Source organism: Colletes gigas, unplaced genomic scaffold, assembly GCF_013123115.1.
Source record: "Colletes gigas isolate AHSC1104 unplaced genomic scaffold, ASM1312311v1 Colletes_gigas_Sc00106, whole genome shotgun sequence".
NCBI classification, from domain to species: Eukaryota; Metazoa; Arthropoda; class Insecta; order Hymenoptera; family Colletidae; genus Colletes; species Colletes gigas.
This window is the reverse complement of record NW_025106732.1, coordinates 63,201-76,441: the sequence shown is the minus strand read 5'-3', so window position 1 is coordinate 76,441 and position 13,241 is coordinate 63,201. Positions and strand designations below refer to the sequence as shown.

Below are 13,241 nucleotides of genomic sequence, written 5' to 3'. Positions count from 1 at the left end.
CTTTCACAGATTTGAACTTTGTAACTTCCGTATGTATCGAAACATATTATACATATACCTATCGTATATGTGTAGGTACGTAGGTAAATGAATTTGCGGTGCCATTCACGCATACGTCATGAAATATAAAAGATGGCGTCAACACTAGAAAATTTAGAAACACATTTGGAGCTTTTTATTGAAAATGTAAGACAAATACGAATCATAGTAAGTGACTTTCAGCCTCAAGGGCAGAATGTATTAAATCAGAAGATGTAAGTATTATATGTCGTATTCTTTTTAATATATTCCTGTTAAATATTCAACATCAACTAAAACAATATTAACTTATACTTTTTATACTGACAATTACTACACGTGGTTTGAAATAATCTAAACGTACAGTATGCAATTAATGCAACATGTAATATATATATATAGTTTATGATAATAACTGACAGGAATTCGGTTCGATGTAAATTCAATGAGGTCGTTTTTCAACGAAGAAAGACATTTAAATTTTGATTTATTAGGGATAAGATTGATTATCATTAATTAAAGTTATGTGTAATTGTTGAAAAACATTTATTACAATAGTTATTGCGTTATTAGTAATTTTACATGTTTAATTATTTATAAAGACCGATTGAAAGATAATTATCAAATAAAATAAATAATCATGTACTCTGAGTTTTGTTATTTATTGTATATGGTATGATAACACATGCATGTCGATGTTTTTATTTTTTAGTCAAGGTTTAGTAAATGGCTTACAAGAAATAGACAAACTGAAATCTCAAGTTCAAGATGTCCATGTACCTTTGGAGGTTTTCGAGTAAGTATACGTAGTTTTGTTGTTTTAGAGTTTACGATCAAAGTTTAAAAATAATAAGTTATTTATATATACAACTTATCGTACATGATTTCAGTTATATCGATCAAGGCAGAAATCCTCAACTATATACGAAAGACTGTATCGAAAAGGCATTAACTAAAAACGAACAAGTGAAAGGTAAAATAGACGCTTATCGTAAATTCAAAGCAAATATGCTTGTAGAATTAACTAGAGTATTTCCACATGAATTGGCTAAATATAGAGCAATACGTGGCGATGAGTGAAAAAGTGAATTATTCAATACGATATCCCTGTCCACCTTCCTTTTGTTAATTTCTCTATTCGATCGTAATTGCGATCGAGGATGTTTATTGGAAAAAAAAGAAACGATGTACAAGGAATTTAAACATTTTATTTCCATTATATGCGTCTTAGAAATATGCATTTAATGTATTATTTTATTTTATGATCGATGATGAAATACAGAACATTGAGGTTAATGTGGTAGTACAATTTATAATCGAATGCACTTTTAAATCATCAAATTTCAGAGAACAGTTTGCGGCACAAAGAAATACGTTTCAAGCATTTTTTCCCACGGCGAACAGAAGTTGACGTTAAATCTTATTATATTTATATTTTCAGTTTTTGGTCCGTAAAAGAATGTAAAATATTGTTTAAGGGTACATGTCTATTAAAACGATTTCGTTTAAACGATTTAATGGATTTCAATGAAATTTAATATTCGCGTTTCGTATTCTTATCTCAAGATCTAATTTAACTTTGAGCAAAATCCGTGTCTATGGATAAAAATTGTGAAAAAGTTAAATCTATTTCTTCTAATAACGAGATGAAATCCGATTCGTTGCACAGTTAATAACATTAATAACGATATCGTAAGTATTGTCAGTATGTTGCGTAAGCGTAGCAATGTATTTGTCTTTGTTAAATTTTTAAAAAAGAAATCTGATATCTTTGTTTCTGGTTTTCCAATTGGTTTGCTGACGCAATATAACAGGTTGGCGAGAGTATTTCGATATTAGTTGAAAGTGTGAAAATAGGTGTACAAGATTCTTTCAAACGAGAAATTTTTTAACCTAACTTGAGTGGCACTATGCAACAAAGAGAAATAAATTTTCATCACGTAGTATCTGTTTCCGATATCGAATACATTAACTTTCAAATTTGTTACACGACAATGTCGGCACTCCCACTCGTTGAAAAATTCCCCTTCCAACAAAATTCTCTTTATAGTTTGCGTGGAGAGAATATTTTTGTTCGATGAAAGGTGTGTACTGTGTACGGTCATACGGTGTATGGCTATGGCCCCATACGAGGGACGGGACGACGGTTCTGATCGTAGCTTATGGTTGGGAAGTATGATTCTTTTATTAATTACTGTGTTTCTCGTTCAAACTGATGTCAGAGTTGATGCCGAGGATGCCTATTAGTATGTATTATGATTATTACTTTACAAAGCTTTATCAGTAAAATAATCATTTCATTAGCGAATCTAAATTCCATATAGAGAGAATCTGTTTATCTTTCAAGTAACAATCAGGAGGTGTCGTCTGACAATGTTTGTGACAGTATAAATTTTGCTTCCAGTTTTCCCTGGCATTATAAATGCGAGGGTGGGCTTTGTAAAAAGGAACTAATCACGGAGGACGTGAATTCACCGTTTTCGTTGGAAGTATGCGAATTATTTTGCGGCGCATCCAGTTCGTTATGGCCGAAACCAACGGGACACCTTTCTTTAAGCAAAGCCATGGTCCAGCTCGATCCTGAGAAAATTTCAATAGCTGAGACAGATAATGGGAAAGAAATTGGATATCTGGTTGCAAGGAATATGTTTTTATTGAGAAAGAGCGCGAAGGAATGTGGCGGGAAATTGGCGGAAAGTGGTGGCGCGGGCATGTTTGTTCGATTTAAAGGAATCGTTGAAAGCAGCAATATTAAGCTTTCTTTGGACACGGATGAAAGTTATACGTTGACTGTTACGCGAGTAGATGAAACGGTGAGGTTGCGAAATTGTTCACACATATTATCCCTTGTGTTTGTTTCGATCGCGAGAATGGTAGGACGTTGACGGTTTTCTTTCTTTCTTTCTTTCTTTCTTTCCTTTTCTATCATTTAGATGTTAAATGTAACGATAACGGCGAAATGTTATTTTGGAGCAAGACACGGCCTGGAAACGTTGCGGCAGCTGATAGTTTTCGATGATTTACGAAATCAGATTCAGATGCCAAGCGAAGTATCGATCGCGGATGGGCCTGTTTATCCTTACCGCGGACTATTACTGGATACAAGTCGTAATTTCATCGACAAGTCGATGATAATGGAAACGATCGATGGAATGGCCATGTCGAAGCTGAATACTTTACATTGGCATATTATCGACTCGCACAGTTTTCCGTACGTGAGTAAAAGATGGCCAAAATTTTCGGAATTTGGCTCTTATACGCTTAAGAAGCGCTACACCGAGATGGATGTTAAGGAAATCGTTGAATACGGGTTAGTTAACGGCGTTCGGGTATTGCCGGAATTCGACGCACCTGGCCATGTGGGCGAAGGATGGCAATGGGTATGCTCAAACTGTTCTTTACCTTATAGTAGATGTAAGGTAGAGTAGCTATGTCGTTTCGTCGCGACAAGGCTGTAAAGCTATTAAAGGAAGGAAAATCATAATCGCTACTTTCAGGTGGAAGACGACGATGCTGTCGTTTGTTTTAAAGCAGAACCCTGGAGAAATTATTGCGTCCAGCCACCTTGCGGTCAACTTAATCCGACCAGCGAAAAAGTATACCAACTTCTGGAAGGTATATACAAAGACATGATGGAAGATTTTCAACCGGACATTTTTCATATGGGCGGGGATGAAGTGAATATAAATTGCTGGAATTCATCGAGCAGCATTAAAAATTGGATGCAGGCTGCGAAAGGGTGGAAACTATCAGAGTCGAGTTTCTATAAGCTCTGGAATCATTTCCAAGAAAGGGCGTTGGAAAAATTGATTCTAGCTAATGGAGGGAAACCCATACCTGTAATTTTGTGGACCAGCGGTCTGACCAACGCGGAAAATATTCATTATCTGGACCCGAATAAATACATCGTACAAATTTGGGTAACCAGAAAAGACACTACTATCGATACATTGTTGCAGAATAATTTTAAAGTGATCTTTTCGAATTACGACGCTCTTTATTTAGATTGCGGGTAAATAAACAATATACTGCATGGTAATAATAAAGCGTGTTACAAGTTGCTTTTCAGAAACGAATCATTGAAAATATCAATTTTGTTGTTTCTTTTAAGTGAAACGATCCAGGGAAGCTAAGCTATTTAAAAAAATCTAGAGAATTCCCATTTTTTCTTCCCATTTATCTTGATTAGTTTCTGAGAATATCGTACAAGTTTGAACGTACGACGAAATACTCGTTTCTTTGATCTTGTTCCCGTTGTTCGTTTCAGATTTTCGGCATGGATAGGCGAAGGTAGCAACTGGTGTGCTCCTTATAAAGGTTGGCAAAACATTTACGACAATTCTCCTTTGAAAATAATCAAGTCGCATCAACTGGAGAGCAAAAGGCACCTCGTATTGGGTAAATCTTTTTCTTTTAGAAGCAACAAAGAAATTGTGATTGGTCGTATTGTAAGGGAGCGGCGAGTGATGAATAAAGAGGAGGAGCATAGTAAAAGGTATGTGTGTTGTAACAGGCGGTGAAACAGCTCTTTGGACGGAGCAAGCCGATGGTGCGACGATCGGTTCGAAAATCTGGCCGAGAGCTGCAGCTTTTGCCGAAAGATTATGGGCGGAGCCAAATTCGAGTTGGATTCACGCGGAGCAAAGAATGCTCCGGCACAGAGAACGATATGTAAGAAGAGGAATCGCAGCGGAAAGTTTGCAACCCGAGTGGTGTTTGCAAAATCAAGGCCTCTGTTACGCGTAATTTGCATTTAAAATATTATTCAACGTTTAAAAATGATTAAAATTTCTTTTTTTTTTATTTTTACTTTTTTCGAACAAATAAATAACTTTCCTTTTCTCTTTCGCTGTCTCTTCTGACCCGATTCTTTCCTGCTCTATATTTCACTTTTATTGTATTTTTCTTCCGATTTCGATCAGACACGTAACTAAAACCATTACCATTATGAAAATAAAGGTATCCATTTTATTTCGACAATTATCATTATTATCATTATTTACGTGTAATCGTTGACCAATGATTTTTTTTATCTATTTGCACGTGTTTAGTTTAAATCGTAGATGGAAAGTTATTTGGTTTAAAAGCTTTGTCGGTATCGCAAGAGTAGAATTTCGTGTAACTGGAAGCGCAATAGGGAAATTTACGTTAGGTTCACGCGTTCTCTTACAAGTTTGAAATAGATATTACATGTCGGTGATACTCGTGTGTTATTTCGCTCGTGGATAAATACGTTTTTCTTTCTTATTTACCTTGTTAAAGTTTGCTTATGTTTCAATTGGTAATCGAAACCAATCGTTGGACTAATAATTGTCCTCTTTGTCGTCGAACGGTGTTTTCACGAAATATGTGACCAAGGTGCCTTTCCCTTTAACATAAGTAGGTCCTCGACACGTCAATTCGTAGCCAGCAGCTACTAAAATCTTTGCCGTGTCCTCGGTGACTTGAAGCTTTCCCATTTCTCCGCAACTGTCCATCCTCGATGCCACGTTTACGGTGTTACCCCAAATATCATATTGAGGTTTTTGTGCTCCCACCACGCCTGCTATCACGGGACCGTGATTCAAACCTTGTCGAAATAAATTTCCGGACATACATAGAATTATTGTTAAAAGTTTGAATCGTCGGTAAATCGTCGGTAAATCGTCGGTAAATCGTCGGTAAATCGAGAGAAACGAGGATGATAAGTGGTCTCGATCGGAGAGGAGAAAGGGAGCTCACCGCGGATTAGGTCTGATAGTTTGTAGGGGTAGCGATCGATCGATCGGTGCAGTTTAAAAAATACGCGTTGGACGTATGTACGGTATTTATCGGTAATTGCCCACTCACCTATTCTCAGTTTAAATCTTTGAAAAGATTCTTTGTTGATTTGGTCTAAAATGGTCATCAAAGCAAGAGCAAATTCAACGAGAACGATTACATTGTGATCTTGTTGCTTGAACGGGTCCTAAAAGTTAACAAACGAAAAAATGTCTGATATTTTATCTGATGTTTTACACGTACTGACCTGAAACGTGTATGTATACGTATAGGAAACTATACATACATATATGTACATGATGGGTATAGTGAAAAAGTAATATGTATACATTACCTACCTTTCGATCGGCATCTTCTTTCCCTGGACTTAGACCAGATGCAAGCATATATGTGCTCCCGATAGTTTTAATCTTTTCAATGCCGGAAAATTTTGGTTTGAGCAACAATTTGTCAAAATCGCAGATAATCTCGTTTAATAACCTGAGACATTCTAATCCTTGCTTATTGATGTCAGTTTCGTCATAGAATTCCTTGTAATTTGGAATAGATGCAAACATGACGGCAATGCTACTATATCGTTCGTGATAAAGATCCTATTCGGTGAAATATCTGTTTAATCGTTTTTGAAATTTTCGTTGGATCGTTGGTATTGGTTGGTATTATTTCGAACTGAAATTCACCTGAATGGCTCTGACGTTTGTTAAGAAATGCTCTGCTACGTGAGCCGGCAATATATTCTCGAGAAGAATTTTGTTGATGCCCCTCATAGTCTCTACTTGGTCCTGTTCGATTTTTAGTTTACTTTGCCAGAGGAAATCAATTCTCGAGGTATATTCTACTTGTCTGTCCAAAACGTGCAATATAATGCAAACGAGTGCGAGCAAATATCCAATTTGAAGGAAGCAGTGGACGCGGTAATGTCTGTGAAATATTCTATCTAGATTTTCTTTTTTTACAAGTAGGACAGAGGGCGGATGGATGGGCGGACCTGCTTTCGAGTAATAAGTAGTGTAGGTCGATGAAAAGATTACACGACTATTAGGTTACAGCCAATTAGGAACCGTGTCACATCTTCTGATCGGCCTACAGTACCTACTTATGGCTCCGGATTTTCGTACTTACTCGTCATTTTCGATCGCGCAGTACAGTCGTATGGTCGTTACTTGCGAAAACGTTGCAAGGATCGTTGTTACGGAGAGGAACATTACACAGAATTTAAGTAAGAAATCAACGCGTAAATATGTCCAACCAACGATCAGAGACATCACTGCGGAATAAATGTATAGCTGAAACAACGATATTGTTTCTTTTATCTGAAATTTCACCGAATGTCTTCAACTACATATACATATGTATAGATATAGAGCGTGTTTAAACCTAAATGTGGTTAATTCTGTTACTAATTGTGCTTATCTGATCAAGCCTGTTCCATACGAACTTGATACGTACTGGCGCGACATGGTAGCCGTTTGTTCGATCGGCATCGATCAGGCTCAGCATGGACGAGCCGGTTGACAGAAACACCGTAACCAAGTACGCCGTTATTCGGACGCCTCTGGTAAAAACTATCCGACATCGGGAAACGTTACCTTGGGTTTCAGTTTTGCTGGCTAGCCAACATATCGCAGTAAAAATGAACAGGAATAAGAAGCCAAGGAGAAAAGAGCCGTAAACTATGACGCTTCTGTAAGAGGATCGATAATCCGTCTCTAGGTAGAGCACTCTTTATCGGGAATACAAGTAACCATAACACCATTCGGATCGTCATTATTTTTTGCAGGATACTTACTTGGGTAAATAAATAATCTGAATACAGAAGATGATCGCGTAAATTGTATCGGAGGCGAGAAGATACCAAAGATATTGTTCGTCGACTTGTTCACGGAACCGAAGTTCTTGATTTTGGTCGTTGAATCGGTAAGTAAATGGTGACATACCCTCGTTACCGTTACCGTTACCCAAACCGTTACCGTTACCCAAACCGTCGCTACTACCCTTGCACCATTCTCTGTCGCGTTTCAACAAATACATACGTTATTCATTAGTCGCTCATCAGAGAGACAGAGATAGATACAACTCACTTTAGGTTCACGAAACAATTTACATTTCTGTTGGATAACAAATTCGATTCGATCATGGCGATACTCTGAAAGAAACAAAGGTCTATATCGAATCGTTTAAATGGTATTTTATCGTAATAGTATCTATCAAATGAAATTTCATTATCTTGTGAAATAATTTTGTTTGCGTAGGAGAAAAAGAAGGAGGAAATGGAATGGAATTTTCCGGTTTCCGGTTTCCGGTTGCCTGCCGGTTGGGGTGACATTTTCGTCCGCAAAGAGAGCTACTTGGCTACATCGTATAGAGAGAAGCAAACGGTAAGAAGGGAAAAATTAGTAAAATTTCTTTTACTTACCGTTAGACCGATATTTTTTGCGAGCGTAGCTTCCGCGATATTAGCAAAAGGCTTATCCGCGCCCCAACATTCAACATATTTGGTCATTTTGCTACTTGGTCTTGATCTGTTTATAAATAAAGGAGACTGATCTATCAATTAGTTTATATGTACAATTTCAAATATTTCTTCTCTTTCTCCAAATTAAAATATCTGTCCTGTAGATTTGACCGATTATCATGTACCGGGTAGCTATCTACTCTCGCGTCTAGTAATCTACTTGAAATGAAATTAGGAAATTGCAATTGTAATTGACACAGACATACATAAGTACTTATATCTATCTATCTACGTCGTCGTTGGATGATAATAGATAACCGGTGCAATCAAGCGAAACGATATTGTATGTACATTGTATATCCGGTGCAATCGACTCACCTTGACGGTACCGAAGCGGCTCCGACATCCTTTGAACGTTCTCGACTGATTTTCTAACAGAACAATCCATCATTGATCTATCACTCGTACACGTACGTAACAACCTCTCGGGACGATAAAAAATATGGAATAAATGTTACCTTTGGTGGTATTATCAAGAAAGTTTCGACGTTGTGGCAAGCAAGATAGCTTTCTCTAGATTTCCCATCTCCGGGTTCCACTTGGAAACAATTACCGAGTTGATGCAAGGTAGCTTCGGTTACGTGTACTCTCCTTGGGACAGACAGACAGACACACACACACACACACACACACACACACAGAGAAATCCGATGAATGGTTATGATCGAGAATATAGAGAAATCGATATCTGGTGTACAAGTTACAAGTTACAAGTTACCCCGGTAATCCGCCACTTTCCATATGATTTGCCAGAGTAACGTCGTCGCTCCAAACGTCAAATTGCCATTTTCGTAGGCCGAGTACTCCGCATAACACGTTCCCGGTATGTATACCGATTCTCATGTCCACGTTAAATCCCGTTGCTTCGCGAACAAATCTAACGAAGCGTAAAAAGCCAAGGGGAACGGTTTGTCAGAGGAAATGTAACCTTGTTTCCCTTACCTGATCGCATCGATCATTTCCAGTCCCATGTTTACACAATTGTACGCGTGATTCGGCCGAGAAACCGGCAGTCCTGACACGCAATAGTAACAGTCGCCCAATATTTTTATTCTCATGCACTGATTATCCTAAAACATTTTTACGAAACTCGAAAGTTTTCTTTTTTCTTTTTTATTCATCTTAGAAACTAACTAGTTTTAAAGTAAAATCCAACGATGGTAGTAGTACGTTACCTGTGCAATTTGATCGAATCTTCCGAAAAGTTCGTTCAACGTTTTCACCAGATCCGAAGCTGATAATTGTTCCGATAATGGTGTAAAATTCACGATATCCGCGTACAGAATACTGATATACATGGGCAAACAAAATCATATCCGTGTTTGGTTATTGTGCCGCCGCGTTTTACCGCCGCGTTTTACCGCCGCGTTTTACCGCCCCATCTAGCCAACTTTTACCTTTTCTAGCTTACCTAACGTTGTTATGCCTTTGCACGTACATCTCGTGAAATCTGGTCTGTTGGTGGTTACTAACTTCCTGACAAGCATCAGCCATTTTCAGCATAATGCTTCTTTTCACCTATCGTCGCGACGAACAAAGATACACATTTTGAGTGGATAGCACCGCCGCGCCGCGCCGCGCCAGGTACGCGACAAAATACTATACTCCACTCTCTCACCTCTGCAGCTATATACGCTGGAATAACGCTCAACAATAATTGTTCTTGCTGTTCTCTTTCGCATTCTAGCTTTATTCGGGATTCGATGACCGTTTTTGTCCCAGAGAACGTTCTTGCGTGCGCTTTTCCGGTTAAAATACTGTAATACGAACCCGAAACGACTGCCACCGATAGGAATATCATTTCACTGCATATCTAACGAATCGAACGATATTAGAACGAATGTACGATACACGATGTACGATACACGATGTACGATACACGATGTACGATACACGATGTACGATACACGATGTAGTTGCAGAATAAACGCATAACCGGTAATACCTGCTGAGCCGATTGATAGTAATTCGACTGATCGGAAAACAGAAATTTTCCACCCAAATGAACAATTATAAAGATAACTGCAAGGATGGTTGGCGTTTGTCGGTTGGTTCTCGGTAACACGGCAATCATTGCCAGAATGGTAATAAATAAGGGTACCGAGCCTCGAACGATCAAAATTCCAACACCGATGATCGTGGAAGATGCGAAACCGATAATAAATCTGGTTCTGGATGAAGTTAAAGCCGACGGCAGTTGCGTAAACAGCAGTAAACTCAACGAGGAAAATAACATTGCCGTTAAACTCGATGCAGGGACAATAACTTTCGATAAATCCTACAAAAAGAAACTGTTTTAAATATCATTCGTATGAAATCGATACCAATGTGTATGTATACGCATCGTTTTCCGGCATAATAAGCATAGTTTCGAACAAACTTGATCCGGTGTTACCTTCTACCGTGGACAAAGTAATTGACTCGTGATTTTACCCGGTAGTTGGTAGCGCAGAGGTCTCCTATCGCGAAAACCGAAGCGGCTACAGCGACGAACAAAGTACCGGTATAAAGCGATGTCGTCAATTTTCCCTCGTACTTGTCACGAAGTTGTTCCAATTCCTCGACGTTCGCTTCGTTCGCTTCGTTCGCCGCGCGCTCCTCTGATTTTTCTAAAATAACATCGTGTACACGATCAAACTTGTTCAATGAACAATTACGAGATCGGTTCGTAAGTAGGATGGGAGACGGACCAAGAGAAATATCGACCGGCCGCCGTCGATCAAGCGGCTCGGATCTATGCACATACAATCGTAAAAGGAATCAGTCAACTTGCATTCATGTATACGCACATACACACACACACACACATTATGCAGAAAGACACTTACGCACAGGATTATCGTATCGTCCGCTCGGTTGCATCGACAACTGTTGGCGGTGCTGGTGGTGGTCAGGACCACCTCGTGCCTCTTTATTAATAGCGAGTTACGTCCAAAATAGAAACGAACCGCAAACTGTTTGCAGTGGACATGAACGCTCTCGGATCAATTCGATTATCGATCGCTTACACATGTCTACACATAGTATACATCTATGCGTCTAGTGTTGTTACGTTTATTGTTACAACGGTTTTACAACAATATCATTATACAGCAGGGCATAGGATACGATATTTTACCCAACTTCGATTCGAGCGAAATTAGACAACACCATACTCCAACAGGCGGCATTAGACTCGATCGACGGTCAAGAACAAATTTACGAAACGATTCATTTTATATATCGCGTTAGAAAGATTAATTGCTGTTGATTAACGTTTCTTAACAATCCGAATAAACCTTATCGATCATTTTCTTGTACGTACGTAGCCGATGGTATTATGATACTATCGGTCGAATCGATTCTATCGAACGTACTCAAACGAGTCAAGATTCGTGTTTAGTCGAGAGCGTGACTGGCTCCCGCTAAACACATTTTGTTTTCCTTTCGATCGGTGTCGGTCAGACGACCACGACCTGTGTGTGTGTGTGCACCATACCACGACCGTGCTGCGATCGAAAATGTCGAGAAATATGGCAACAAAATAACCTCGGTTTTCAGATATCCGCGAAATCCAACATAAAACAAGGCTGCGTGTCAAAGAGTAATGTTGATGATTGTGAATCCGAAAAGAAATTCAAAATGGCGGCGCCAACCAGATCGACCGGATCGACCGGATCGACCGGATCGACCGGATCGACCGGATCGACCAGATCGGTATGTTAAACAGATCTTCTTAGATCTGTCGAGAAATTGAATAAACCTCTACGAGCTCGCACTACTCTATCTATCCTACCTACTTGCTGCATGTATTTATGTGCGTTGCGAACGAAAAGGACGATCAAGAAATGGGTGTGCCGTGCATTACGTCGTGTACGTTGGTTGCATTTATGGAAAACCAAACGGGGGTGGGGGCTGGGAGTTGGAGGGGGGGATGGTTAGCACTTTAATTTCGACAATTGGCCAATGTCCAACAAGTATTATTTTCATTCTATTTCGCTAGAGTTCTCCACGTAATTTCCACCATTCGTATTTATTTCGTGAGCAGCAGGTATCCGTTCTGCGCGTTTACGTACGTACAAACATTACGAAACGTTCCTGAATACCTTGCGTTCGGATAAATGTCGTTCACGGTAATCGAATCTGCGTAGATAGAGACGAATCGTTTCTATTTTCCACATCATAAACAGTTACCATCTTTCTAGACAATGTACACTCTATAGACCGGAATTGCGTTACATTTCAAATCATTAACATTGTTCGGTATCGGGGTTTCTATCACACCAGGAAACGTGCATTACAACTTAAATTACGATTAAACGCAACAATTTTCAATTTTCTTCAAAGAAGAAAATCTTTTTTACATAGCTGACGAGAATGGTCAGAACAGGTATAAAAAGTTAAGGGGAATATGTTGCTCCTCGACTAACTTGTTATTTATATTAGTAAAAGTTTCACATGTACACATACAGCGCATACACGGACGCTCAACGATCGTGTTCTTACCTTCGTTCGACATATCGGTCATACAATTTTTCTTTCTCCTTCTTTTCTCCGCTTCCTTGGCTATCTATCATCTATTTCCTCTTCAAACTCTTCTTTATTGCTTCGAATCGATCGATAACTTGCGCGTTTTCCTCCCTTTATCCTATCGAATTTCTCGAACCGTGATTCTGTTTCCGTTTCCGTTTCTTTTCTTTTCTTTTCTTTTCTTTTCTTTCCACCCGCACTGGTGTTCAAGATGCAATTTTTTTTAACATATTCCTTTCTCAATCTCTAATATTTTATTATCGCGCATAAATTTAGTCGACGCACACAAGTAACAGCCAGCACATGTACGTATAGATACGTACTACATAGATCGAATACTGGACCAACCGTTGTCGCGGTTGCAAGGTCTGCAACTGGTGGCCGAATTACGAGCCAAGTTTATCTCAAAGCTTTTCTAACGTACACTCCATTCAGGACA

General features: G+C 38.9%; 2 protein-coding genes across 8 annotated transcripts; one reads left to right on the top strand and one right to left on the bottom strand.

The window, feature by feature from the left end:
• Positions 1 to 7: 7 nt before the first annotated feature.
• On the top strand, positions 8 to 4,860 carry LOC122404123 (chitooligosaccharidolytic beta-N-acetylglucosaminidase). 5 transcript variants are annotated; one of them, XR_006259685.1, is made up of 7 exons: positions 1,141 to 2,264; positions 2,423 to 2,831; positions 2,952 to 3,398; positions 3,516 to 3,938; positions 4,024 to 4,030; positions 4,286 to 4,416; positions 4,532 to 4,661. XR_006259685.1 is itself a non-coding variant. In XM_043408029.1 (7 exons), the coding sequence occupies exons 2-7, from the start codon at positions 2,131 to 2,133 to the stop codon at positions 4,762 to 4,764; spliced, it is 1,869 nt and encodes a 622-aa protein (XP_043263964.1). In that variant the 5' UTR covers positions 1,144 to 1,832; positions 2,069 to 2,130; the 3' UTR covers positions 4,765 to 4,860. The 5 variants fall into 5 exon arrangements, 2 of the variants coding, with proteins under 2 accessions (XP_043263964.1, XP_043263963.1); XM_043408029.1 differs by having other exon boundaries at positions 1,144 to 1,832; positions 2,069 to 2,264; positions 3,516 to 4,030; positions 4,532 to 4,860; XR_006259684.1 differs by lacking the exon at positions 4,024 to 4,030.
• Positions 4,841 to 13,170, bottom strand: LOC122404122 (adenylate cyclase type 2). 3 transcript variants are annotated; one of them, XM_043408024.1, is made up of 19 exons: positions 12,779 to 13,170; positions 10,727 to 10,902; positions 10,239 to 10,571; positions 9,912 to 10,106; positions 9,705 to 9,811; positions 9,469 to 9,580; positions 9,236 to 9,363; positions 9,012 to 9,170; positions 8,752 to 8,884; positions 8,612 to 8,664; positions 8,195 to 8,300; positions 7,860 to 7,924; positions 7,568 to 7,786; positions 7,228 to 7,462; positions 6,901 to 7,064; positions 6,459 to 6,711; positions 6,117 to 6,371; positions 5,848 to 5,965; positions 4,841 to 5,587 (listed from the first exon to the last, which is right to left on the bottom strand). In XM_043408024.1, the coding sequence occupies exons 1-19, from the start codon at positions 12,798 to 12,800 to the stop codon at positions 5,322 to 5,324; spliced, it is 3,099 nt and encodes a 1,032-aa protein (XP_043263959.1). In that variant the 5' UTR covers positions 12,801 to 13,170; the 3' UTR covers positions 4,841 to 5,321. The 3 variants fall into 3 exon arrangements, with proteins under 3 accessions (XP_043263959.1, XP_043263960.1, XP_043263962.1); XM_043408025.1 differs by having other exon boundaries at positions 6,459 to 6,699; XM_043408027.1 differs by lacking the exons at positions 8,612 to 8,664; positions 8,752 to 8,884.
• Between the last annotated feature and the right edge of the window lie 71 nt (positions 13,171 to 13,241).